General features: G+C 50.3%; 1 protein-coding gene across 6 annotated transcripts in view; it reads left to right on the top strand.

Annotated features, from left to right (window-relative positions):
* The window catches only part of NRP2 (neuropilin 2), a 140,302-nt gene that overhangs the window by 53,426 nt on the left and 59,609 nt on the right, over positions 1-27,267 (top strand). For all 6 annotated transcript variants that reach the window (XM_039494121.1, XM_039494120.1, XM_039494126.1 and 3 more), the window contains 5 exons: positions 1,768-1,923; positions 10,816-10,960; positions 11,539-11,888; positions 19,579-19,723; positions 26,088-26,204. In XM_039494121.1, the coding sequence (XP_039350055.1) occupies positions 1,768-1,923; positions 10,816-10,960; positions 11,539-11,888; positions 19,579-19,723; positions 26,088-26,204 (913 nt within the window). The remainder of the gene's footprint in view (positions 1-1,767; positions 1,924-10,815; positions 10,961-11,538; positions 11,889-19,578; positions 19,724-26,087; positions 26,205-27,267) is intronic.

The raw sequence follows: 27,267 nt of genomic DNA, 5'->3' as shown, positions 1-27,267 counted from the left end.
AGCCAGCGTTGGCAAAGCCCCACCATTGCACTCCAAACCTTCAGCTTTCCTCCCTCTCCCGCATTGAGCCACATTGACTGTCCTGCTGTTAAACTGACCCTTGAACATCATAAGGCTTGTGGACTATTTTATTGCCTTTGTGACACTCAGAGAGTCAGCGGTGGCTGAGCTGCTGTTTAGGGGAGTCAGGACGACTCTGCCTTTGTGAAAGGAACCAGCCCTGCTGCTGGCCCATTAACATTCCTGCACAAGTCCTGACATGACCTTATGCCCCCTGAACCTCCATGGACTTTCTAGAGAGCTGAGAGAGAGAGAGTCAGTCTCCTGCTACTTACAAGGACCATTGACTCTGCAGCCACCCTGATGGCCGGAGTCCTAACAAAATGTTGTGAATGTGCAGCTAGAATAATATTGATTGTGTTGGAGATGGAGTGAGCATTGTCAGTGTGGAGTTCAGTTCGGGATTTCAGAGCAAGGACTTTCTTTAGGCCCTTCCTTAGAAACACATTGTCTCTCCACAAAGGGTTTCTGAGTGGCTAAAGCACTGTGAGATGGTGTGTGCTAACGGGTGTTAAGAACTGTAGGTACTGAAATGTCATTGTCTGAAGCAGATGTCCAAGGGCTTGTCTACACTACCGCATGTGAATAGCGTAGCTGAAGTCAACGTATTTAGATCTACTTACCGCGGTGTTTTCACTGCGGTAAGTCAACAGCTGATGCTCTCCCGTCGACTCCACTTGAGCTCCTCATTCTGGTGGAGTACCGGAGTCGAGGGGAGAGCGCTCGGCGGTCGATTTATCGCATCTATACTAGACGTGATAAATTGACACTCGCTGGATCGATCACTGCCCGCTGATCTAGCGGGTAGTGTAGAGAAGCCCTAAGTCTTCATTCGTGGCAGTGCTACCAAGCCAGGTTGCGTGACCTTTTTTAACCCACATAACGAATATAAACATTAAAAACATTGAAAACTGCTGCTCTTGCTAATTGGCCATCATGGCTTTATTTTACATGGAAAAGCTCTGTCCGGTGGCTTCTGTCCCATCTAAAAGGACGCAAGCATTCAATTTTAGTGACAATTCTGTTATCGGGTCTGAGGGGAGACTTTGTACTTTCATTTATGGCCAAACTTCAAAGTCCTTAATCAGTTTCACCCAGTCCTCACACTAACTAAATTCCTGCTGAGGTCAAACCCTGCTTTTTTCCCATTGAAATCAATGGGAGTTTACTTAAAGACTGAGACAAACTGCGAAAGGGCATCAAGATTTTGCCCCTTGTGATCAATCACACATTCGTACACAGTCACTTAGCCTGTTTCATACTTAAACAGAGACACTTGCAACATACTTTCCCCCTCGCTTTCCCCTGAAAGTATAAAATTGCATGAAAACGGCAGAGCATGAAACATTTTTTCTCTGTGGCATGTTCAGTTAAGTGGTCTGAAAATCAGCCCTGGAACAGTACGGCTGGGTTTCCAAACCAGTGTGACCCTTGTTGCGCAGAACACTCAAGCAATGCAGTGGCAAAAGCCACAGCGGTGTCTACAGGCTCTAACAAAAGCAAATGGGATATTAGATCCTCTGCTGGTATAAATCAACAACACTTCAATCGAGCTGCACCAATTGGAGCCACGCTGGTTTGCACCCTCTGAGCAACTGGCCCTTAGTTTTTAAAAATGAGGGGAAGATCCCGTCCATCGTGGGACTGATGGTAATCACCATTTTCTTCCTCATCCTCCTTTCCCTTCTCTCCTCACCCCCCAATCAGGTGGACCTTCGTTTCCTGACCATGTTGACGGCCATTGCTACCCAGGGTGCCATCTCCAAAGAAACGCAGAATGGCTACTATGTCCGCTCCTACAAGCTGGAGGTCAGCACCAACGGTGAGGACTGGATGATGTACCGGCATGGTAAAAACCATAAGGTAAATGCATTGTCCCTTAACAGCTGCACCCGTGGGAGCCTTGCCATCGGCGGAGGAGCGGGAGGGAAAAGGCGAGAATACTTTTTACGGATGTAGGGATTTATTTTGTAAGGCCTGTTTTGCTGCCGCTGCTTGTTTGGGGCTAACAGGCTGTGTGAGGAGGCCTTCCCCAGAAATGATCTTTCTCATCGAGAGAGCGATCGCTGTTCCTTAGAAAACCTGGCTGCTGTTGCGTCTTGCTCAGTGCAGAGAGCCTGCAGTATGTTCTTTGACTGCAAATGAAGGAGAAAATGCTTTTCACAGCCCGTGTTTTGCCATACAAGATTCATTGAGCATTTATGGCTGCAGCCCCATCCCCATGCTGGGTTAACAATCACAAAACCACATGAAACTGCAATTCAGGAGTTACTGAGGCCTGGAAATGAAAGGGCACAAATCCTAAGAGGGGATCACTGTGTTCCGGGGAATAAAGCGAACAATAAATAACGAGGAGCAATTCACTTTGTCAGGCACACGGGATCTGCAGTAGCAATCACAGTTGGCAGTGCTGCTTGTGCCTGCCGTAGCCGCAGCTCCTGGAGGTGTGTAGTGGGGTGGGGAGGTGGGTTGTGTGTAATATGGATGTTTGACCCTTGGAGATCGTTGAGCCTCCGGATGCACCATGAATGCACAATGAAGGGAACGCTTGTGTGGTGCGGTGTTATTGAGAGTGGGTAGGGGAACAGCTGGCTGCACAGAGTGCAGCTGTATATAAAACAGAAGTGGCTTTAGGACGGCGCGGCACTGTTATTCACCTGGGCTGTACAGGTGCCCTTTAATTAAAGGAACTTCTGAAATGCCCCTGAGAGCTGTGTTGTGGTTGGCACTGAAGTTGGCTGCTGTGTTGGCGTCCCCTAGCGGATCGTGTACATAGGCACTATACAGTGTGTGGAACAGGAGCAGATGTCCCACAACAAGAATTTCATCTGCACAATCTGTTCTGTTACATTAACTGCTGAGGGTTGGGCACAAAACGGAGATGAAGGTGAAGTGATTTCGCTGTGACTTTATTTCTTTCTTTTTCATTTTCATTTTCCTGAGTGAGGCTCTCAGCCCTCCATTGGCAGAGGGTGTGAAACCCTTTGGCTCAACTTTGCAGCCATTCGTCCAAACATTTTCTTTCCTCCGTGTCCTCATGGTTTCACCTACCCCACAAGTGTCTTTCAGTGTGTGTCTCAGGTTCAAACTAACTAACTGTCTAAGGTGCTTATTTGGTCCCCATTACCATTGTATTTGAGCACCTCACACTGATGTATTTATCCCCAGAAAACCCCTGGTGAGGTACAGGGGGGGAGGGAAGGGAAACTGAGGCAGAGAGAGGTTAAGTGACACGCCCAGCTCTCACGGAAAGTCTGTAGCAGAGCAGAGAACTGAACGCAGGGCTCCTGTGTCCTATGATAATGCCCTAACCATTGACCGACCCTTCCTCTCAAAGCTCACTGCAAATCAGCTAGCACCCCTTGGATTCACACTGAAAGCATGAAACTCCACATTTCCTGAAGACGGGCCTGACCCAAACTCTCAGATCCAAACACCTTTGGGCAGATTGGATCTGGAGCTGCACATGGTGGCTAGGGCCCATCTCTTAAATGTCACATCATTCCAGTACAAAATTATCCAGCATCTGTGACTGCCTCCCAGCTGGGCCCAGGTTGTCTCAGAAGGCTCCTAGGCCTTAGCAGACCTCTTGATGAACTTTGCCTGAGTTTCCAGACTGCAACAAAACATACAATCAGGGGAGTTTTGAGTTTCATTGGGACCATTTTTGCACAGCATACAGGGAATGGGCAAAACTATGGTTAGAAAGAGGTGCTCTGAAAAACCTAGTTGGTCAGGCTGGTGTTTCAATTGCCATTTGCAGGAAATTTGCAAGTCAGGGTCAGTTTCAGTGTGAAGCAGATTTCGATAATGATTTTTGTCACCTCTGACTTTATCCTTCCCAGCTTGGGACTCTGTAGACACGAAACCAGATCCCTCAGCTGGTGTCAATCAGGGCAGCTGGGTTGACTTCAATGGAGCGAAGTTCTACACCAGCTGGAGATGGATTCCGCAGAGCGTGAGACCCTTCAGCCCAGATCCTCAGCTGGTGTCAGTGCAGTTCGCAGCAGTCAGTGGAGCTGTGCTCATTGACACCAGCTGAGGATCTGGCCCCTTTGTATGTAGAAAGACCCGCTCAGCTACACAACCACTTCGAGCCCATTCTCTGCCTTAGTTTTTAAATATAAATCTCTCCCTCTTTACTCCTTTATGCTCGTTTCAGTCTCTCTCCCTGGTGCCGGACTCAATTTAGCAGACACCTCCTGAGGCTGGTGGAGAAGTAATTGCTTTTTGGTGACCTGCCTAGCCTGAAATCGGGGTGAATGGGTTGTTCCCCTCCCCTTTACATGTTCAGTCTCCAGCAGCTGAGCAGTAGCAGGATGGGTGCGGAACCTTCTGGTTTGAGTGTACATCCCTGAGCCCTGTAGCACAGCTCGGTGAATGGAGCACCAGCGAGCTGGCTGTGCTTCCCATTCAACGTTAATCACTGCTGTTCTTTCATCAGGAAACCTCCCAGATGTCTGTATTTAATGTGCAGATTCCACACTCTTCCTGGTGCGTCAGTGCAGCTCTCCGCACGGTTCAAAGTGAAATAGTTGAGTGAACCGTGCCAAACAGATTTGTCAAGTCTGCCGCAGTTTGATTTGATGCCACGAGGAGTGGGGAGGGGCGGGGAACTTGGTATTCCTGTGTATACACGTAGAGATAGATCAGCCCATCTCCCTCTTGCCTGCGTAAGGTGGGCAGGGAGCCAACCTTAACTGGTGCTACCCGCGAGTCAGCTAATATCTACATCTTCCTCCGAGAGAGAGATACAAAAAAGGAGGAGGAGTGAGCATAGGAGGAGTGGATGGCAGATAATGTTCTCTCCAGAAAGTGGAGGGCAGGTATGACCTCCCCTCCAGTGCTTATGGTGCCAAGGAAGAGGAAAGGGGGGGTAGATGTGGTGTTTACTGCAGAATTTGAAGGCTAGACTTCCATTCCCTGGCTGCTGTCAGCGTTGATACAGTGTACCAAAGGCAAGGGAACAGGAAAAGGAGAATAAATTGGAGGAAAACAAGATTAATGAGAGCTCAAGGCAGTGGGGGACGACTGTTGTTGTCTTGCCGAGTGCTAATATATTTGGGGGAGAGGGAAGGGAGCGTAGCCAAATTGCAGACATGCTGCTTGAATGAGATCAGGACTAATCAGAGTCTTTCTGTTTCTACTCCTGTCCACCAACCTGCCTCCTCAGCCCAGCTGCTCCCGGTCAACAGGTGAGGGAGGCTGTGCTGTGCAAAGGAAAGCGATTACAGCTTAGTCTGGGGCATGGCAGGCATGCTTCTCTCCAGATTTAGCCTAGAAAATTGTACACATAGGCAATACGTCCACAGTCATCTACATGAATGTGGAACAGACGTGCCTGTTATACATTAGTCCATTAGTCTCTCTCTCTCGTACACACACATACACGTATGAAACGTGGGCCCAGAGTGCAAAATATGGAAGCAAATTTCCAACGCTCCCAAATACGTGGTTTATCTCTGTAACAGAGTGAAGGGGCAGAGTTGGGGGTTTCCTCTCTGCCATGCGCACACACACTGTTTATAATTACACCTCAGAACAGAGAGTCAGTGGATCCAATGGGCCATATTTCTAAGCGCAGTATAGTATCCATTTATATCAGTCCCTTGTCAGGCATTTTTTTAAGATGTAACAAAAAGTACTTGAACTCTCACTTTGGACATCTGTGTTCAATGAGCTGGGTGGCTTCTTTATCTAGAGAGCTGCAGGGAAGATCTAGCCCTCAGCCCACACTCTCCTCTGCACTAAGGTACCCATCTCCCAAATCCTGACTTGCTTTCACTGTTTGTGCAGACGAAACAAGGATCACTTCGGATTTGTCCATATCTGGAAAATTAGGACCTAGAATTCACCCCTGGAGCTGCGCCTGTGGAGAACAACAGGTCCCAGCTCTCCTATGCTTATGGGTCTCGATTCATCCTTTGTAGCATACCAGTAGCTCCCATTGCCCTTGGGTACCAGCTGACTCCCCGATCCAGGATTTGTCTAGGTATATAGGATCCTATATTATATCTTTAATGGGAATAACTTTTGATCCAGTAAAGGGCACGCTCAGATGCAGAGATTCCGCCCCAGCGATGGTTCTCTGCCCAGTGTACACAGGGCCCAGTCTTGCATGCATTCCTCAGGCAATGCTCCGATGACAGGCAATGGGAGTGAAGTGTAGAGGGTGAGGTGCACTGCTTTCTGTCTGGCTGCAGGAGCATTTCTCTCCCCCCGCCCTCCCACTCCGTTCCTGGATTTAATAAATGCAAAACTATCCATCTCCTCTTCTCCAGGATCCTCACGCCACCAAGCTGCCCTGCTCCTCATTTCAAGTCCTCCCTATCTGGCAAGAAAAATAATCTCCCCGACTTTTCTCCTTCATGCTTCTCTGTCTCAAATCCTGAAACCCTAATCCTGTTAACGCGCTCTGTTCCAGGCCTCTGTCTCCATGGGGTAACCTAATCCTGCCGTAAATCTAGTCCGTGCAGAGAGAGAGACACACGCAGCTGGGGGAGGAGCGGCTGCTATCACCACCCCCACCCTAGAAAACACAAAACCTCTCTCTGGAATGTCCCAAGAAATTGCATGATGACAAAAACAGCACTAAAAATAAATAAGGAAAGAGACTGTCCCTAGCCATAAACTGTTTTTTGGATTTAATGGTGCTTTTCTCACTTTTGCTTCACTTCTGACTTGGCAGCTGGCAGGATTCCCACACCCGCTGGAACTAATGCAGCTTAAAAAAATCCCCTAGCCGACAAGGGGAAGTTTTAAAGTGAAGAGTGTCCTGGGTATGATTTACAAGTGGAGGCAGGAGGTGGAAAACCCACCCTGGCATCCTCCAGCCCTGGCTTCCTCCCCCTTCCCTGTTTTCTGCAGCAAATTAATTAAGCGAGTCAGCTCTCATTGATTATCAATTTAATTTTACATGTAGACCTGTCCGCTGGACTAAAACGGAAGTAAAAATAAAAGTGTAGGGAGGGGATAGGCAGGCCTTTGATGCTGCAGTGAAAGTGTGTTGCCTTGGTCGCTGCTTAGAAGATGCTTTTAATTTGTTAATGGTTTTTACATTTGTCTTCCAACTCTGCCACCCTTGTGTGTGTATTTTCATCTATCACAGCCAGATCCTTGGATTGTGTAAATCATTGCAGATCCATTTAAGTCAATGGATCTACCTTGATTTACACCAGCTATGGATCTGGCGCCTCATAAGTGTGGAGTGGCTTGCAATGTACAAAGGATAGGGAGACAATGTGATGTTCTCATTGTGTAACAAAACATCTGTGCTTCCTTGGAGCTCTGGGCTTCACAAGTTCTCCTGCTGGTTCTTCCTGTGCTATGAAAGTTAACTCCGGGCACGATTCAAAGCCTACTGAAATCAATGGGAATCTTCCCCTGGATCTCCAGGGGCTTTGGATCAGACTTTTAGTTAAAACAAATTTGATCAATAATAGATTTCTCACCAACAGGTCAGCATCCAGCAGCTCAAAAGAAGGAAGGGGGCCAAGGTTTCCAGAAGTGATCAGGGATGGTGGGTGTCTCAATTTGGGGAGGGAGGCATTCAACTTGAGACACTTTAAGGGGCCTGATTTTCTGAAAGTGCTGAGCACCCACCCTCTGAAAATTTGGCCCCTTAAAGGTGTTCCAGGCTGGACACCCAAACACCCCAAATCAGTCGTTGCTTTTCAAAATGTTGGCCATGTGCGGGTCTGAGGCTGATCCTGTCAGTGCCGACGACAGGAAAATTAGAGATAAATGTGTAGCAACGCAACCAGCTTCAAAAGGGGGTGAGTGTTTAGGGGACTGGCAAAAAACATTTACTGGAGTAACGCAAAGTAAGTAATCTTGGAGCAAGTAGCCAATGTTAAGGGATCTGATCAGGGCAAGGATCTGGACTTATTGTGGAAAAAACATTAAAACTGTCAGCCCAGAGCAGAGGTTCAGTAATAAAGGTGCAGGTGATGCTAGGGCCAGGTCTACACTACAGAGACTAGAGCAGCATAGCTCTGGCGTGGTCGCTGTGCCGGCATAACCCCTTAACACAGACTCCGCCTACACCGAGAGAAGGGATTTTTCCATCACTGTAGGGACACCACCTCCCTAAGCAATGAGAGCGAGGTTAACCAAGCTGCCTCTACACCCGGGGGTAAGTCACCCCCGGGTGCCATAGCTATGTCAACCTCAGTGTTAAGTGTAGACCAGGCCTCAGTCCTATAGTGTATAAGAGGTGGTATTGTTACTGATTAAAGCATTTAAAAGACATACCACAAATGCTGCCTCCTGTCTGCTCCGTTTAGTATTAATCTCTGCACAGTACAAAGGGAGGATGCAGCAAAGGCAACAAAGATGCCAGCTGGCTTTAAAAAACAAATTGGGGTCACTTCGGGTCTGCGCATCCTTCCCAGCCGCTCCTATTGATGGGAATTGCACATAACTCATAAACAAGGCCCGGATTCAGCACAGTTCTTGCATGCGTGCCTAACTTGAAGCACATGCTGAAGTGCTTTCCTGAATTGGGTTCTGTCTGGGGAAGGAACGTGTCCCTAAATTCTGAAGCAAAATGTAAGGTCAAAGGATTCATTTCATTAGAAACAGGAGGAGGATTTCAGGCAACCTAAGAGATGTTTTCAGCATTACAAAAGAGACTGATAAAGTTGCAAGGCCCAGTACTGGAATTTATTTCATGGGTGTAAATCCAGTCACTCCGCTGAAGTCAGTGGCACCCGATACCTAAGTAAATTCAGAATTAGGCCTATGTTTTTCATACTGCAAAGGGAGCTCAAAAATTAGGTAACATAAACTAGTAAACAAGCCAGAATGGGAATAATCAGCAAATGGGCCAGAGTGGGGGTAATCCTCAAATGGAATAAATTATCAGGAAAGGTGCCTGAAACGAGGAGGATAAATACGTCTAAAAGAGAGACGTAGATGTGCTTGGAGAAGGAAGGGATTGATGCACAGCGCGAAAAAGCAGGAAACTGGGATTATATTAAACCAAATAAAAGGTGGTTACATCAGAGCCGGATAAACATTTCCTGTTCTCCTGTTTTATGTTCTTAGGTGATTTGCTGCCCATCAGCTTTTCAGGTGACATAAAGCTGGAGCCTTTGGTTTAGGGTGGAAATATATCCTCTCACTCAGAGGGTGGGCCTTCTTTCTTTCTCACACACACATGCTCACTCACAGCAGCCACCATTTGTCCAGCCCTCCTGCTGGAAAAAGGGTGTTTGGTGACTGCTGAGCAAGGAAAGGCTGGGAAGAGGGGGTCGGACAGGGATAAAATAGGATATTAAAATCCCATAAACCATGCTATGTTGCTAAACAGTACCAGCATGCTCTATAGTCTCTGGATTAGCATTTCTGTTGAAGTTCCGTATCTACTCCAAATCCCAATGATCAGACAGATTTGCAGGCAGAGCCTTGCACAGCCCCCATCTCCTCACCACCCCATAACTAATGCCGTAACTTCCCAGAGGCAGGATCCCAGCACGTTGCCTGGAGAGCAGAGTTCAGGTTGCGGCGCTGTGAACACTGACAGCAGCCGTCACGGGTTTGGTGCTGAATTACTCTCTCCCGGCTGTAACAATCTCCATGCCCCAATGTGTTGGATTCCAGGAGAGCTGCATTAATGTGTCCTGTCTGCAGGCTTTTAAAAAAATATGTCAGCGAGAGCCTTGCTCCTGTTCAAGGCAACGGGCCAGGTTACAGCCTCACTTGCTTTTCTCCGAATCGCAGGAATCTATGGTTGAATTATTTAACTCCTGCCTCTGACAGAGGTGAGCCAGTGCCAGGCATTTTCTTTCTCCTCCCTCCTGTTTTACTCTCAGATAAACTTCATGGAAGCTCTTGTGCTGAGCAAAGCATATGCAGGGTCCAAGACAGCATAAAGCCTAGCCAATGTTGCAGTGTCTATGCAGTTCCTGGCTTGCAACAGATGATGCGCTAACCCCGAAAGCCTGGCATGCTCAGAAAGGAGAGCATCCAGCTTCTCTCTGGAAGTAATGACTTCAGCGCCCCAGGGTGGGCAGTTGTACAGCACAGAGAACCAGTTCAAAAGTACACTCAAGTTGGATGTTTCCTTTTTCACTTGTTCCACCCGATGGCACTGAAAACTAAGACAGACCCATGAGTATACTGTATAATGGAAGAGCGAGCGAGCGAGAAAAAAACGCCACATGGTAGTTATTGATTATGGCCATCTGGTAAGACAGCAGCTTGTTTGTACCACTCTGGATCACAGAGTGCCCCTGAAAGCTTTCTTTTAAGTGAGTGGCACGGGTGGTCATTGATTATAAAGAGGAAGCCACAGCGTGGTCCTGAATAATGATGCTTCAAACTTGCACACTGATGTTCTGTGTAGATCTCCGTACACGTCACAAAGATGGGAAAGGGCTATTGTCCCCACTTTATAAATGAGGAAACTCGGGCACAGAAAAGTGACGGTCAAAATTGGCCTTTTATTTTATATATTCAGGTTTTGAGGGCCAAACATCCACTGTTCCAGATGAAGCCAATGGGACAGGAGGCCCAACTGGACGCCCAAAATCAGAGGCCATTTCTGGCCTAAGCGACTTCCCCAAGGTCACAGAGTGAATCAATGACAGTGCACCCTGCCCACTCCAGCCAGTCCAGCCCCCTGTGCACTGCTCCTCAGTGCTTCCTGCTGGTAGGGCACTAGCCCATCTTAGAAAGCCCCTGCCCATCCTTTTGCTTTGGGTGATTATTTTGCTTAGCCAAGGACATCCTGATATTTTCTCCCCACTGCAGGTATTTCAAGCTAACACCGATGTCACTGAAGTGGTCCTGAACAAGATCCATGCTCCAGTGCTGACTCGGTTTGTGCGGATCCGTCCCCAAGTCTGGCACAATGGGATTGCTCTCAGACTTGAGCTCTATGGCTGCCGCATCACAGGTTAGGAGATTTCTAGTTCTTCCTCCCCCCTCCTGTTCCTCTTGTCTGTGTGAGCCTGTCCTATGTAAAGCAGAGCAAAGGACATTAATTCTTCAATCCTCCTTAGGGTCAGGTCACACACACACACACCGCCCCTAATTCTGCCTGCCTTAGCCTCCTCAGAAGCTGGCAGTGCAGAAGTCGTGACCTTGCAGAGGAAGGACACACCCAGGCTTTTTGACAGGACATACCTTTTGTAAAGGAAGCTGTGACCGTACGATCAGCAGCCAGGACTCTGCTATGAAAGAAATGTTTTTAACAGACTCAAAGTAGATGTGGGTGAGAAGCCAGCAACTGGAGGCAGGGGATGATTTGCACAGAGTTTCCAAAAGCGAGGATGTTCTGAACGTCCATTGAGAGGTTCCTGCAGCCTCTGAGGGCTGCAATAAAGGGAATTACAGCTGGTGTAAGTGTTTTGACATTTCAGTACCTAGCAGTTAAGTGCAGTGGGACGTTGCCCTGTTAGCATAACGCTGACACTCTTCAATGTGTTATTGTATGGTTTCCCTCTCTCCCCTGCTCCTTTTCTCTCCGTGCAGATTCGCCCTGCTCCAACATGCTCGGCATGCTTTCCGGCCTTATCTCAGACTCCCAGATCTCTGCCTCCTCAATCAGAGGGTACGACTGGTCCCCTAGCATGGCACGGCTGGTCAGCAGCCGCTCTGGATGGTTCCCACGAATCCCCCAAGCCCAGCCAGGAGAAGAGTGGCTGCAGGTGGACCTGGGAGTCCCTAAGAATGTGAAAGGAGTGGTTATCCAAGGGGCCCGAGGAGGAGACAGCATTACCATGGTAGAGGCTCGATCCTTTGTGAAGAAGTTTAGAGTGGCCTACAGCATGAATGGAAAGGATTGGGAGTATATACAGGACACCAAAACCATGCAACCCAAGGTAGGACCTGTCTATCGGAATAAGACCTTTGAGGACAATAATACTCGGTTGGATAGCTCCACCTCCAGCCTTTGCCCCACTCACTGTCCCCACTTGCCTGTCTTTCTGCACAGTGGGGTTGGTTCATTCTCAGAGAGCACAGCATGTAGGGGCTGTGGTGGTGTGGGGATTGGGCCATCAGCCTCATATCATTGCACTCCATACCTGCCCTGCCTGGGGGAGATCGGATTCCCTTCATCTCCTGCACCAGCCACTGAGAATGGAGAGCTCTTACTGGAGCTCCCATCCAGTGCCTGGTAGGAGCAGGCAGAGCTGCTGGTACATCAGGAGGAACCTTCCCCTCCAGGAGGTGTGACCATCACCCAGGCGATCCTCCCAGCTCCTACAAGTAGGAGGATGAAGGAATCCATTGGACAGTGTGTGTTGTCCCTGCAGAGAGGCTAAATACACCTTTTAAAGGAAGATGCCTTCCAGGTGTTACTTACCCCCGAGACAAGAAGGTGATGTAGGACACATGATGTTCTCCACCTTTTCTATACCACAAACCTCTTTTTGCCTATGGGGGCAATCCTGGAACCTCCCTTTCCCATCTACATGGACCTCCCACTGCCCCCATATGTAGCACTGCTCTAAGGAATTAAGTCATTGGATTCTAGTGATCTTCTTTGTGCATGTGTGTGTGAATGTTTCTCTTCTTCTTCGAGTGATTGCTCCTATGCATTCCATGTAGGTGTGCGCGCCGTGCGTGCACGGCTCTTCGGAACATTTTTACCCTAGCAACTCCGGCGGGCCGGCTGGCGCCCCCTGGAGTGGCGCCGCTATGGCGGCTGTTATATACCCCAGCCGGCCCGTCCGCTCCTCAGTTCCTTCTTTCCGCCCGTGACGGCTAGTAGGAACAGTGGAGTGCTCCCTTACCTCCACAGCCCTAGCGTTCTCCATAGGTTTAGTGTATATAGTTGTTAGTAATTTGTTAAGTTTCTTGTTATAGTTGTATAGTTAGTTGTATAGTATAGTAGTTAGGGAATTAGAGGGGTTAGCCCTCTTCTTCCGCCCCGGTGCGGGCTTATGCCCAGAGCACCGGGATTCAAGCCCTGCGTGGCTTGCCAGCGGCCCATGCCGGTGAGTGACCCGCACGACTCCTGCCTCCGCTGCCTCGGAGAGTTGCACAGATCGGATAAGTGCCCGATTTGCGTGGCCTTCAAGCCGCGTACGAGAAAAGAGCGGGACTCTCGTCTAAAACAACTCCTTATGGAGTCGGCTCTCCAACCTCCGGCGCCAGCTCCATCGGCGCCGAAGCCTGCCTCCGTGAGCAGCGCACCGGCAGCACCGAGCCGCTCCGGTGCCGACGCCTCTCGGCACCCGGCACCGAAGTCCCGGCACCGCTCCCTCTCCCCGGGGAAGAAGCACAAGGTGCCGAAGACGGCCTCTGCGAAGCAGCAGCAGAAGCCGTTAGCCCAGCCGCCTCCGATTCAAACGGTACAGGCTGAGGCAGTACACGAGAAGTGCACCGGGCCGTCGACTCCGGCGCCGCAAGGTCCGTCGAGTCCGGCACCGCCCAGCTCCCCGGTGCCTACCGAGGAGGAGCTGAGGCTCCCATCCACGCCCGAGGCGTTCGCAATGGCGAGGGAGCTGATCGACCTCACCGCTGATACGGGCCATCAGCTACCGGCACCGCCGGTGCGGACACTCAAGTCCATTGGGAAGCCGCTGATGATGCGCCCTCCTTCCCCTGGCGGCCGAGGTGATCGGGGCACCACGATCCGGTCTCGATCCCGATCTCGCTCAAGGCGACGGTCGCCAACGCACCGGGCCCGATCCATGAGACGGTCAACGTCGAGACGCCGCTCCCCGTCTCGTCGCCGGTCGCAGTCCCGGTACCGCTCCCAATCGCGGTACCGGTCGCACTCCCGGCGACGCTCCAGGTCCCGGTCGCCGAGTCACCGGCACCGCTCCAGGTCCGGCTCCAGGCATCGCGGGCGACATCGAGAGTCACGCAGCCGCTCAAGGCGCCGCCGCTCGCGCTCGAGGTCCGACTCCCGGCACCGCCGGTCGAGCTCCCGGCACCGCGCCACGCGCAGATCCCGCTCGCCTCTTGGACCGCATGACGACCGGCACCGTCCTTCGGCACCGGAGAGACAGTTTACTCCGGCACCGGACGTCCGCCCGGGAACCGCTACGGCTCCTCCCTGGCCTTCGAGGGAACCCTCAGTTGTTTCCCCTGAGGGCAGTGCGGTAGACTTCCGAGCGGGGTCTCTCCCGCAGGACCATGGACCCCAGCACTGGGGATATTGGGTATCCTGGGCCCAACATGAGCAAGGGCCTCCCCTTCCACCGAGGCAGCCAGGCTCGGCGCGTTCGGTGCCAGAGGCCACTATCAGCAGGCCACCCCCGTCTCCAATGCCACAGACCGCCGCTCACGGCACACCGTTGGGGCATGAGACTCTGGCACCTGATCGCCCAGAGGCAGAGCAGGCACCTGAAGAGGTGCTGCCAGGTCACTCCTCGTCCTCCTCTCCCGACGAGGCTGTGGCAGGGGTGTCACCATCAGAACCCCCGCCTATTGACCTCAAGGCGCATCAGGACCTTCTCCGGAGGGTAGCGAAAGTCATCAACCTACCCATCGAAGAGGTCCAAGAGGTCGATGACCCCATCACGGATGTCGTGGGAGCGGACGCCCCCGTGAGAGTAGCGCTGCCATTCATCCGCCCAATCCAGCGGAACAATGCCGCCATCTGGCAGTCGCCTTCCTCCGTCCCTCCCACGGCACGCGGAGTGGAGAGGAAATATTCTGTCCCGCCCAAAGGGTACGAATATCTTTATGTGCACCCAACTCCGGACTCTTTGGTAGTCCAGTCCGTGAACGACCGGGAACGTAACGGACAGCCTGCCGCTGCACCGAAGTCCAAGGAGTCCCGGCGCATGGACTTATTGGGGCGCAAGATTTATTCGGCGGGCGGCCTCCAGCTCCGCATTGCAAATCAAATGGCCCTACTGTCCCGGTATACATTTAACATTTTGGGATGCCTGGGAAAGTTCGCGGAGCTGACCCCGCAGGACTCCCGCCGAGAATTCTCGGCGCTCCTGGAAGAGGGCAAGCTGGCCTCCAGGACCTTAATCAAAGCGGCGGTGGACTCAGCGGACTCGGGGGCCAGAACCGTGGCTTCCGGTGTAACCATGCGGCGCATTGCGTGGCTGCAGTCTTCCACTTTGCCGCCGGAGGTACAATACACCCTCCAGGACCTCCCCTTTGAGATGCAGGGTCTATTCTCTGAAAAAACAGACACGAGAATTCAGACCCTAAAGGACGGACGAGTGGCGATCCGTACTTTGGGAATGCATACGCCGGCCACACAGAGGCGATCGTTCCGGCAACAACCCTATCGGCCCGTCCCGCAGGCCAGGTCTCGGCCATTTAATAATCGAAGGGCCCCCTTCCGCCGCAGACCGTCGGGGGGGGGCGGCGTAACCAGACCCAAGGCTCGTCCAAGGCTCCTCAAGGTCCAAAGCCGGCCTTTTGATGGGACGCCCGAGGACGGCCCACCACTCTCCCCCCAGGATCCATCCCTTTTGTTTTCAAGTCGCCTTTCCCGCTTCCTCCAGGCGTGGTGTTCTGTAACATCGGACAGCTGGGTGCTCAACAGCGTTCAGCACGGCTACCGCCTACAGTTTATTTCGCCCCCTCCCTCCCACCCACCTTCCCCGTCCCTCTTCAGGGACCCCTCTCACGAGCAAGTCCTCTTACAGGAGGTCCAGTCTCTGTTGAGCATGGGTGCCATCGAGGAGGTGCCTCCCAGCAGGCGGGGCAGGGGATTCTACTCCAGATACTTTCTCATCCCCAAGGCGAAAGGAGGTCTTCGTCCCATCTTAGACCTCCGGGAGCTCAACAAGTATCTCTGCAAGCTCAAGTTTCGAATGGTAACCTTGGGGACCATTATCCCTTCCTTGGATCCGGGAGACTGGTTTGCCGCCCTCGACATGAAGGATGCTTACTTTCATGTAGCAATTTACCCCCCCCACAGACGCTACCTGCGCTTCATGGTCAACGAAGCCCACTACCAGTTTGCGGTGTTACCCTTCGGCCTCTCCACCGCACCGAGGGTATTCACCAAATGCATGGCGGTCGTGGCCGCAGCCCTCCGTCGTCGTCGAATTCATGTGTACCCATATCTCGACGACTGGCTGATTCGTGGCCGCACCCAAGAGCTGGTGGCGGCTCAGGTGTCCGAGATACTGCATCTGTTCCGGTCTCTCGGCCTACTTATCAACGCCGAAAAGTCCCACTTAGTTCCGGCGCAAAGAGTGGAGTTCATAGGAGCAGTCCTCGACTCCAATCTGGCCAGAGCCTGCCTCCCTCATACTCGGCACGAGACGTTGGCCTCCCTTATACGGACACTGCAGGCCTTTCCGACAACAACGGTGCAGTCCTGCCTACATCTCCTAGGTCACATGGCAGCGTGTACGTTTGTGACCGCGCACACAAGGCTGCGACTTTGCCCATTCCAAATGTGGCTGGCATCAGTGTACCGCCCTCATCGCGACCCCATGGACATGGTGGTGACGGTGCCGAGACCCACTCTCCAGACGCTCACCTGGTGGCTAAATCCGGAGACAGTCTGCGCAGGGGTTCCGTTCCGCCCTCCTCGACCGTCGATCACCCTGACCACAGACGCGTCGGCGCTTGGATGGGGGGCTCACATAGGAGACCTGCACACCCAGGGTCTCTGGTCAGCCCAGGAGCTCTCCCTCCATATCAACGTCCGGGAGCTGAGAGCGATCCGTCTGGCGTGTCTCGCCTTTCGGACCCACCTTCAGGACCGCTGTGTGGCGGTGTACACGGACAACACCACAGCCATGTTTTATGTCAACAAGCAGGGCGGAGCTCGATCCTCCCCGCTTTGCAAGGAGGCGATGCTCCTCTGGGACCTTTGCGTGACCCACTCGATTCGCCTCGAAGCGTTTTTTCTGCCGGGGGTGCAGAACACGTTGGCCGACCGTCTGAGCAGGTCCTTCGCCTCCCACGAGTGGTCCCTTCGCCCAGATGTGGCTTACACAATCTTCCAGAGGTGGGGGTTTCCCCAGGTAGACCTCTTCGCCTCCCGGGCCAACAGGAAGTGCCACAGGTTCTGCTCCTTCCAGGGTCAAGCTCCAGGCTCCCTCTCGGATGCGTTTCTCCTGCCATGGACGGAGTCCCTCCTTTACGCGTTCCCCCCGTTTCCGCTCGTCCACCGAGTGTTACTCAAGCTTCGGAGGGACAGGGCCCGCGTAATACTCGTCGCTCTGGCCTGGCCGAGACAGCACTGGTACACCATGCTGCTCGAGCTGTCAGTTCGGGATCCCATTCCCCTCCCGTTATGGCCGGACCTCATCACTCAGGACCTCGGCAGGCTTTGTCACCCGAACCTGCAGTCGCTGCATCTTACAGCTTGGTTCCTGAGTGGTTGACCGACGCAGAGAGGGGTTGTTCGGCGGCGGTGCAACAAGTTCTGCTGGAAAGCAGGAAGCCTTCGACGCGCTCTACCTACCTCGCGAAGTGGAAACGCTTTGCGCTTTGGTGCGACCAGCGAGGTCTTAACCCATTCTCGGCCCCCATCCAGATCGTCCTCGATTACCTCTGGTACCTGAAAGGTCAAGGTCTCGCGATCTCGTCCCTCAGGGTGCACCTGGCAGCTCTGTCAGCCTTTCGACCCGCTATAGGAGGTCGCTCCGTCTTCTCCAACCCAATGGTAGCCCGCTTCCTTAAAGGGTTAGACCGTCTCTACCCTCAGGTGCGTCCTCCTGCTCCGACTTGGGATCTAAACCTGGTTCTCACCCAGATGATGGGCCCACCCTTCGAGCCCTTGGCCACGTGCTCTCTACTCCATCTCACCTGGAAGACGGCTTTCCTTGTGGCAATCACATCCGCCAGACGAGTCTCGGAACTCCGCGCCCTCACGGCGGGTCCCCCGTATACCGTCTTCCACGGGGACAAAGTGCAGCTTCGGCCACACCCGGCCTTCCTCCCCAAGGTGGTGTCGGCCTTCCACCTCAACCAGGAGATCTTCCTCCCGGTCTTCTTTCCGAAGCCGCACGCCTCACCTCGTGAGCAGCAGCTCCACACCCTGGACGTCCGCAGGGCCTCGCTTACATCGACGGACGGGCCCTTCCGGCGTTCGACCCAACTGTTTGTAGCGATTGCAGACCGCATGAAAGGCGAGCCGGTTTCCTCACAGCGGATTTCATCCTGGGTGACGGCCTGCATACGAGCGTGCTACGAGCTTGCTCGCGTCCCCCCGTGCCGACTCACTGCACACTCGACGAGGGCGCACGCCTCGTAGGCCGCCTTCCTGGCCCATGTTCCCATCCAGGACATCTGTAGAGCGGCCACCTGGTCTTCAGTCCACACCTTCGCTTCCCACTACGCGTTGGTGCAGCAGTCTCGAGACAACGCAGCCTTCGGCTCCGCGGTATTACACTCCACCACGTCTCATTCCGACCCCACCGCCTAGGTAAGGCTTGGGAATCACCTACATGGAATGCATAGGAGCAATCACTCGAAGAAGAAAAGGCGGTTACTCACTGTAGTAACTGGTGTTCTTCGAGATGTGTTGCTCCTATCCATTCCAGACCCGCCCTCCTTCCCCACTGTCGGAATAGCCGGCAAGAAGGAACTGAGGAGTGGACGGGCCGGCTGGGGTATATATCCAGCGCCATAGCGGCGCCACTCCAGGGGGCGCCAGCCGGCCCGCCGGAGTTGCTAGGGTAAAAATGTTCCGAAGAGCCGTGCACGCGCGGCGCGCACACCTACATGGAATGGATTGGAGCAACACATCTCGAAGAACACCAGTTACTACGGTGAGTAACCGCCTTTTCCTGAAGGCTTGAAAGAGTTGAACTTTTTGCAACATTGTAACAATCCCAATCCCACAAATGAGTTTTGCAGGACTAGCTGTGACAATAAACTTAAATTTGTTCCTAACACACAGGCAACCGAAAGGGGAGTTGTCTGCCATGCTTGGTCGGTAGCCACTGCTTAGACACTGCAGAAAAATGAGAATTCAAATGGTCCCAGACAATAGCCAGGGACAAAATGTGATGTCATTTATGCTGGAAGCCAGTGGAGTAACGCCAACCTTGCACCAGTGTAGCTTGGATGGGAATCTGGCATGGGTGATATAAAGTTTGGGCCGAGGCATGTGGTATGGTTTCATTAGAAACAGACTCTGTGGTTTTCTTGAGACTGAGTTGGGGACAGCATATGTTCACTCACAGAGCTACAAATTGGAAATAAGACCCAGAGTAGTACAGCCAAAACTGTCTGTTTCAGGTAGCACAGGATATTGCCAGATCTGTGCTATCTAGGCTGAACCTGAGCTGCCTTCTAATGCAAGTTTGTTTTAGCCTCTTGTTTTCCTGCACTTCCTTCCCCATTTTCATACTTTGTCCCTTATCTGTCGTACATGCATGGACTGTAGGATAGCCCCAAATCTGGAAATCCTCCTCGTGCTTCTGTAGCTTACTGCTACAGATACCTTGTTGTATCTACTGTGCTTCAAGTTCTTTTGCTTTATGACAATGGACAGTGATTTTGGACTGTGGAACATAAGGTTCAAATGAACATGAACTAATAATTGGTTTGCCAGAATGCTTCATGTTCCAGGTTTGTTGGTGGATAATATACATGATGCATAGATTAGTGTCTCTCTCTTTGCAGCTTTTTGAAGGTAACATGCATTATGACATCCCTGAAGTCCGAAGGTTTGACCCTGTTCCTGCACAGTACATCCGGGTTCACCCAGAACGGTGGTCCCCAGCAGGGATTGGGATGCGTTTGGAGGTGTTGGGCTGCGATTGGACAGGTATGAACCTTGCTTTCATTTCTACACCTGGTCAGTAGGACAAGGTGATATTTCTTGAAATAATAAAGTAGGTGGGATATAGTTATTTCTCTCTCCCTACATTCCCACAGGAGGTGGTGTTCTAATTCTGCAACCTCAGCAGAGGTAAACCTGAGCTGTGAAGCTACAATTTAGAGCATGATCCAAATCCAAACTTTTCCATACTAAAATGTGGTCAGATTTGGTGCTCCTCTTGAGTCCGGATCTCACTGCAAAGTTTGGTCCCAGATTCAAGCTTTCCCAAAGTTCTGCAGGATTCAGATGTGGCGTTTGGGCCCAGGCCCATCTCTGATTCTCATTTACTATCTAAAGGGTGATCATTTCCCATTTTTAACGTTACTAATTATACTATACACATGTTTAGAGGCCCTAATCAAGATCAAGACCTTGTCCTAGTCATTGTACAAACATGTAGAAAGAAACAGTCTCTCTCTAGAAGAGACAAGATAAAGGGTATGTCATAGGTTTGTTCCCCACTTTGAACTTTAGCGTCCACAAGATGGGGACCTGCATGGACTCCTCTAAACTAAAATCCTAGTTTAGATCTGGTACGCTGCCACCAGCCAGTTTGTTAGTGTCTGGCACACTCCCTGTTCCCCCAAACTTTCCCTGGGGAACACAGATCCAAACTCCTTGAATCTCAACACAAGGGGAAATAACCTATTTCCCCCCACCTCCTTCCCCCCTCCCCTCTCCTAGTCCTTAGGAGAGATACCTTGATTCAAACTTATTGAATCAGACAAAGAGGGATTCACTTTTCCCCCCTCCCCTTCCCCTGAAAATCCAAACAAGGGAAGAAATCAATCAAGCTCTAAAAAGAAAAGGATTTTATTAAAAGAAAGAAAGAAAGTACACTATCTCTATAACACCAAGATGGAAAATATACAGGGTCTAGCTATAAACCTGGAGAGGCTTCCCCCCCTCCCTCCTTTCTCAGAATAATCAAAGTAACAGCAAACAGAAATAAAGATATTTCTTCAGCAAACACACAATTGCAAATGTAGAAATTAATTATAAGACTAAACCGCCTTTCTAATACTCACTATACTGAATAGAAGAAAATACTTCAGGAAAACTTGGAGAGCTTGAAGATATGTCTGGCCTCTCTTAGATCCAAAAAGAGAACGGCAACCCAAACAAAGGACACAGACAAAAGCTTCCCTCCACAGAGATTGGTCCTTTGGTCAGGTGTCCGTCAGGTTACTGAGCTTGTTAACCCTTTACTATCTGTTTATGACAGGGTAGGAGGGGGAACCAGAGACACAGCAAGGTGCAGAAGTGACTATACAAGGTTATAGAGCAGGTCATTGCCAGAGGCAGGAATAGAGCCATGGTGACTTGATTTCCAGCCCAGCGTCCTGTCTGCTAGATCTCTACTAAGGAATTTTTTCTCTGCCGTGGAGTACCACAGAAACCCTGATGCTGATGCATCTTGAGACAGTTCTAGAACTTCTAGGACAGAGGTGGGCAAACTACGGCCCGCGGGCCGTCCTGCCCAGCCACTAAGCTCCCGGCAGGGGAGGCTAGCCCTGGCCCCTCCATTGCTGTCCCCCCTCCCCCGCAGCCTCACCTCGCTGCGCCACCAGTGCTCTGGCCCGCCAATCCTGCCGAGCAGTGCGGGCGGCGTGGCTGGCTCCAGCTGGGCGGTGAGGCTGCGAGCTCCTGCTGCTCTGAGCAGCATGGTAAGGGGCGGGCGGGGATGGATAAGGGGCAGGGGGTCCCCGGGGGCAGTCAGGGGACAGGGAACGGGGGTTGGATAGGGGGTGGGGTTCCAGGGGACGGTTAGGGGCAGGGGTCCCAGGAGGAGGCGGTCAAGGGACAAGGAGCAGGGGGGGTTGGATGGGTTGGTGGTTCTGAGGGGGGCAGTCAGGGGGCAGGAAGTGGGAGGGGACAGATAGGGGGCAGGGGCCAGACTGTTTGGGGAGGCACAGCCTTCCCTTCCCAGCCCTCCATACAGATTTGAAACGCCAATGTGGCCCTCCGGCCAAAAAGTTTGGCCACCCTCTGTTCTAGGACCAGGGAACCAAAAATTTGTCCACCTCGTTTTCATAACTGGAGCAGCTGCTCTTGCCTTGAATACAGAGGTATGACCCATGAAAACTGCAGAACAGATTCACAGAGGTCATGGGGAGTTTTGCCCATTTACACCAGAACTAAATTTAGTCCTCTGAGTCACATTGTGAAATGGTCCATCTTGGTCCATATTTGAAAATACCAAAAAAAAAAAAAAAAAAAAAAAGGTGAATTCAGCTTGATGCTGTTCCTTTGGGCTAGAGGAATATTCCTGGTTTTTCAGGTTTTTCTAAATAATACAATGATCTGTTTAAATCTGGATCTGGTCTCCAGATGTCAGTGATAAAGAGGTCTGATTTCCATGTAAAACAACATCTGTATAAGGCATTTTCTTGTAAGAATTCCTGCTCCAAGAAGCTTAAATGACGGATAGCCCACTGCTAGCCTTTCACTGGGTTTTTACTACCCCTTTATTCTATGATGTATACAAAATATGTTACAATCATTTACCAGCAAATTATAAAACAAAACAAAAAATAGTAAGGGTGAATTCTTGCCTCCATAGAAATCAATGGCAAAAGGTCCCACTGAGTTCAGCGGGGCCAGGATCTCACCCTAAATTATTTAATTTTAAATCAAGACTGGATATCTTTCTAAAAGATAAGTTATACGGCAAACTGAAATTCCAGGCTTGATGCGGACACCTCATGCTGAAGTTTTATGGCCTGTGATATGCAGTGGTCAAGCCACATGGTCATACTGGTCCCTTCTGGCCTTAAGATCTATGAAATTTTGAAAACATTGATTCGTAGCCTGGGGCAGGTGTTCAGCAGAGCAGCCTCCCTTTTGCCAGGTGTAAATTGCACCCTCAGTTGAATTGTGGAGGCAGATCTGAGTACTTTTGTCTTTGCCTGTTATGTAGTTAGTAAGGTGACCAGATGTCCCGAATTTATAGGGACAGTCCCAATATTCAGGGCTTTGTTTTATATAGGCGCCTATTACTCCCCACTCTCTGTCCTGATTTTTCACACTTGCAGTCTGGTCACCCTAGTAGTTAGGCATCCACATACTCAGATGTGCTCTGGCGATTCATTTTGTGTGTGCAAATTTTTTAGGTGTAACCCCCAGGTCAGCATGTGTTGCGTGTCACCCTCTGTGCCTTATCCACAGTGGATGTGAGTCTGTGACAGCATCCAGCTAGAGCCTGGCTCTTTGAGGCAAGCTGTAGAGATTCGTGCTTTTAACTAGGGAGATCCCTGCTCCAATCTCTGGTGTGTTTGCCAAGATAGCAGGCTCAGACAGTCACAATTAGCACCCAGAAAAGAGAGAACAGGCCTTAGACTAGTTGAAGATGTACTCATTCTGGACCAGATTTTCTCCTCTGCCCCATCACTCGTGTGCTGCTCTGGCAGTGCCAAGGGAACAGGAACTGGTGCTATCCCCCTTGAGACCTCCCCTAGCATGGAGAAGTCAACAACGGGTGTAGAGTCAGCAGAGCAAGCTCCTATGCCTCCTCTCTGCAGCTTTCTGCTATCCCCAGATGACAGACAGTCCCTTGGGGACCATTGCCAGCTGGTGTAGCTTAAAGCAGCCCCCAGGCTACTCTAACCTGTTCTAAGCCAGGCAGAGAATTGACTCCATGATGTCTCTCCCGCCTCCCCCCACAGCTCACTCTGTTGCAGCAAAGAATCCAGGCCATACTCTACAGTGCAGCTGCCTCAATCCTTTCTGCTTTTTGTGTAAGTTCTCCTGTATGGCTCTGTCCACAGCGAGCTTTGAACTTGTGCTAGCAACATCCATGTTAAAAAAGCAGTTTTTCCAAGTAGTGTCCTTGACCATCATTTCCCAAAATGACTGTCTAGTCATTTGTAGTTTGCAACTTTTAAAATGCTGGCCATAAATGCGCTTAACTTAATTTATTTACAAGAATTCATAGCTGTAACGGTAGCATGGTTTGTAATTCTGGAAGTGTGGGAGCAAACCTTATTACAACTATGTTAACAAGCGATCTGGGGAGTGGAGAGTACCTGTGGTTTCGTGTAAACTACAAAACCCAACCAGTTACAATGTAGCAATCCCTTGGTGTGACTAAAGGCTTGTCTACACAAACAATTAGAGTCTGAGAAGCTGGGGTGTGAATCCACGCTGCACTACCCTGCCTCAGTCTGGCTATCCATGTGCACTCTGCTGATCCTTGGAGCTGGTCCTGTTTCAAAGAGGACTAGATCAAAGTGCTTTAACAGCTGTCAGCAGGGTGCACGTGGTTAGTCTGCAGCAAGGTAGCATGGGGTAGATTCACCCCCCAACTTGCTGCAATCTACTCGTTTGTGTAGCCTTGCCTTAAGACATGGCTCTGTTCAGTAGGGGAGACCCAAACATATTACCAAGCTGTGCTTAAGCCTGGCTGTGAAACCCAAGGCTCTTGCACTTGCTTGGGAACAAGGTCAGGAGCGTGGTTAAAACACGACGATTGAAAATGTTTTCAAATAGGGTTACAAGTTGTAGAGTGGACCCTGCCCAACTGCCACTGTTTCTATCAATGTCTAGTGACTTTATCGATTCAAACAGGTAACTAATAGGAACTAGGTTCAAAATGGGTTGTTGGCAGGTATTTAAAAAAAAAAGATGAAGTGACCGGTCAGCAACTGGCTCATATCAAAGAACTGCTAACATTTTTCCTCTGAAGACTGGAGATTGATGAACATTAGCTTGTGACTGCTCTTCTCTCCTTTGAAGTTCCACACATCTGGTTTCAATTGCCCAATGACTTTGCAGCGTGATCAGCAGGTACCTCTCGCCGCACGGACACTGCCCAGTGGAAGAGAGACCTTTCTCTTCTCACTTTCCATTTCACACCTCACGTTGGCCCTGCGATTTTCATTATCTCGTCTCACCATCTTGTCATGTTCCACCATAGTCACTGATTCTCAGGGTACATTGCTACACGCTGTGTTGGGCAGTGGAACGATATCAATTGACAGCAGCCGAGCATCTGGACTGCATATGGTACTTTGCCTTTCAAGGTCCTTTCCCATTGTCACATTCCTACTATAAATCTCAAAGCCCAAGAACTAGGGTGACCAGACAGCAAGTGGGAAAAATCGGGACGAGGGTGAGGAGTAATAGGAGTCTATATAAGAAAAAGACCCAAAAATCGGGACCGTCCCATTAAAATTGGAACATCTGGTCACCCTACCAAGAACAGCAACAACAAAAACACATACTGAGTGGAAGTAACTTGCAGCTTTTGACGTGTTGCCTTCAGCTGATGGTTTTGGGGTTGGTTTTTTTTGATGACCGTTTTTGTGCCTTGCTGCTTGCAATTTGCTTCTGGGTAACATTTGGAGTTTTATGGGGTAGTAACAAATTTGGACTTAAATATTAGGAGGCTTTGAGGTTGTTCAGTATTTTACCATGAATAAAAGGCAGCTGAAAGGAAAAAAGGAACCCAAGAGTTTATGTGCAATATGTTCAATCACAGAAGCTGGGAAGCAGTGTATGGAAAATATTCAGTGTATTTAGCCATTTCCTTCAGCTTCTGGCTTTATTAAATAATATCCTGAAGGGTGCCAATAAAGAATCCTAATCACATGTAATAGAGCAAAGAAACCTTTTTAAAACTGGGAAGAACACTGGACTCTGCTGACTGCTCTACTCCCCATGTAAATGGAGAGGAAGGTGGAACTTAATGTCATGTACTGTTGATCTTAATATCTTCTTGCTTAAATTTCCTTGCCACCTGCTTTTAGGTAGGTTCCCAGAGTCTATATGGAGGAGAGGGAAATAGGACAGAGCCACTTTAAATCATCAGGAAGGTGGAGCATGAAACCAGATGCTTTCTACTTTGAGCCAGAGCATGCTAGGGATTCTCTGGGTCCATTTGTGGTTGCATCATTTGTGGTGTTGAGTGACTTGTTTTTATAAAGCTGGCACAATTGGTGGGAATATGTTTTTATGTAGTTATGTCTTTATGGAAGAAAGGAATGTGCTGCCTGGGATCTCTGTTATCCAGCGTAATAACAAACTTGATAGCTAGTATATACAAACGTAAAAACAGCCTGGTGGTTTAAAGGCGATCCTTATCCTACAGGGGCCACAGATCAGAGAATTCCCTATTTCCACTTTGGGTGTAAAAGAAGCCTCGCAAGTGATTCAAGCCATGCTGACATTTGTAGCATGTTGGAAATTAGTGCTGCTTTCTTGCCCTCTCGTGATAAGATTCAGAAAGAAAGAGTTCTGTTTGGTTTCCTCTGTTGGGCTCTCTGAGGATGAGACTCATTATCACCTGTTCTCCTTCATTTTCTTTATGCAGATGTAAAGCCCACTTCAGAGACACTGAAGCCCACCTTGAAGAGTGAGGAGACCACGTCTCCATACCCTACCGATGAGGAGACAACAGAGTGTGGCGATGGCTGTGGAGAAAGTGATGGTACGTACCAGACCCAGGCACCCTTAGCGCAGTAAATGATTGGTTAACCGTTAAGTGAACACTCTTGTCTTTCCATTGGCTCCTACCCAGTGGGACTGAGTCCTGGAAACTTGTAGAGTGATAGTACTCGTAAGAATCAGGGTCAAAGTCTGATCTGTTATACCAGGGAAGGATAGTACAGTGAGGGAGAAAGGAAGGACAATACAGTGGTAAGGAGACTAGCCTGGGACTTGGGTGACCTGGGTTCAATTCCCTGATCTACTACAGATTCCCTGTGGTCTCTCCATGCCTCAGTTTCCCGTCCGTAACATGAGGATAGTAGCACTGCCCTACCTCAAACACGTGTTAAGAGGATAAAAGCTTTAAAGGTTGTGGGATGTTCATATACTATGTTAAAGGGACCAGATAAGCACCATAAATATGTAGGGGCTTGAGTTCAGTGGGTTTACTCCATTGTAATTGGAAGCAGAGTTTGACCCTCAGAGTTGAGGGTTTGGATAGGTACCCAACAGCGTGGACATTTATTCAGACCTCATGATTTGGCAAACCTTGACTAGAAATTGCATCAGAAGAAGCTTCCAGGTGAGATTTCTGCCAGTGTTTTGGCCCATCAGCGTTAAGGCCTGGATGGAAACATAAAAGGGGAACCTAATGAGATCTTGAAAACAAGTTAACTATTTCACACCGCTCGTAATGATCGAGTTCTAGAAATGTGAGCCACAGACAGCACAAAGGGCCTGATCCTCGCTGCACCAGTGTTACACCTGTTGAACTCCTCTGACATCAGTGGAGTGACTTTGGAATTCAGGTTGCCATTTTCCGTGAAAGCCACAGAAAGCAGGAGTGCCGTGCAGTGCAGCGTGAGACATACTTTCTACCCTGGCGATCCGTTTTAACGCGTAGAACCAGTACCCAAGATGGTCCCCTTCATATTTAGCTGTGATTTTCATTCTCCAACTTCACAAGCAACGAGGCATATTTCTCTGGACCATCAGATTGATGAGACTTTAACAGAAAGAGACCTTCTCCCTGGGGAGCTAGATTAGGTTGTAATAAAAGGAGC

This window comes from Mauremys reevesii, linkage group 11 (genome assembly GCF_016161935.1).
Source record: "Mauremys reevesii isolate NIE-2019 linkage group 11, ASM1616193v1, whole genome shotgun sequence".
NCBI classification, from domain to species: Eukaryota; Metazoa; Chordata; order Testudines; family Geoemydidae; genus Mauremys; species Mauremys reevesii.
The sequence above is the reverse complement of the archived record's forward strand: the minus strand, read 5'-3'. Positions and strand labels throughout refer to the sequence as shown.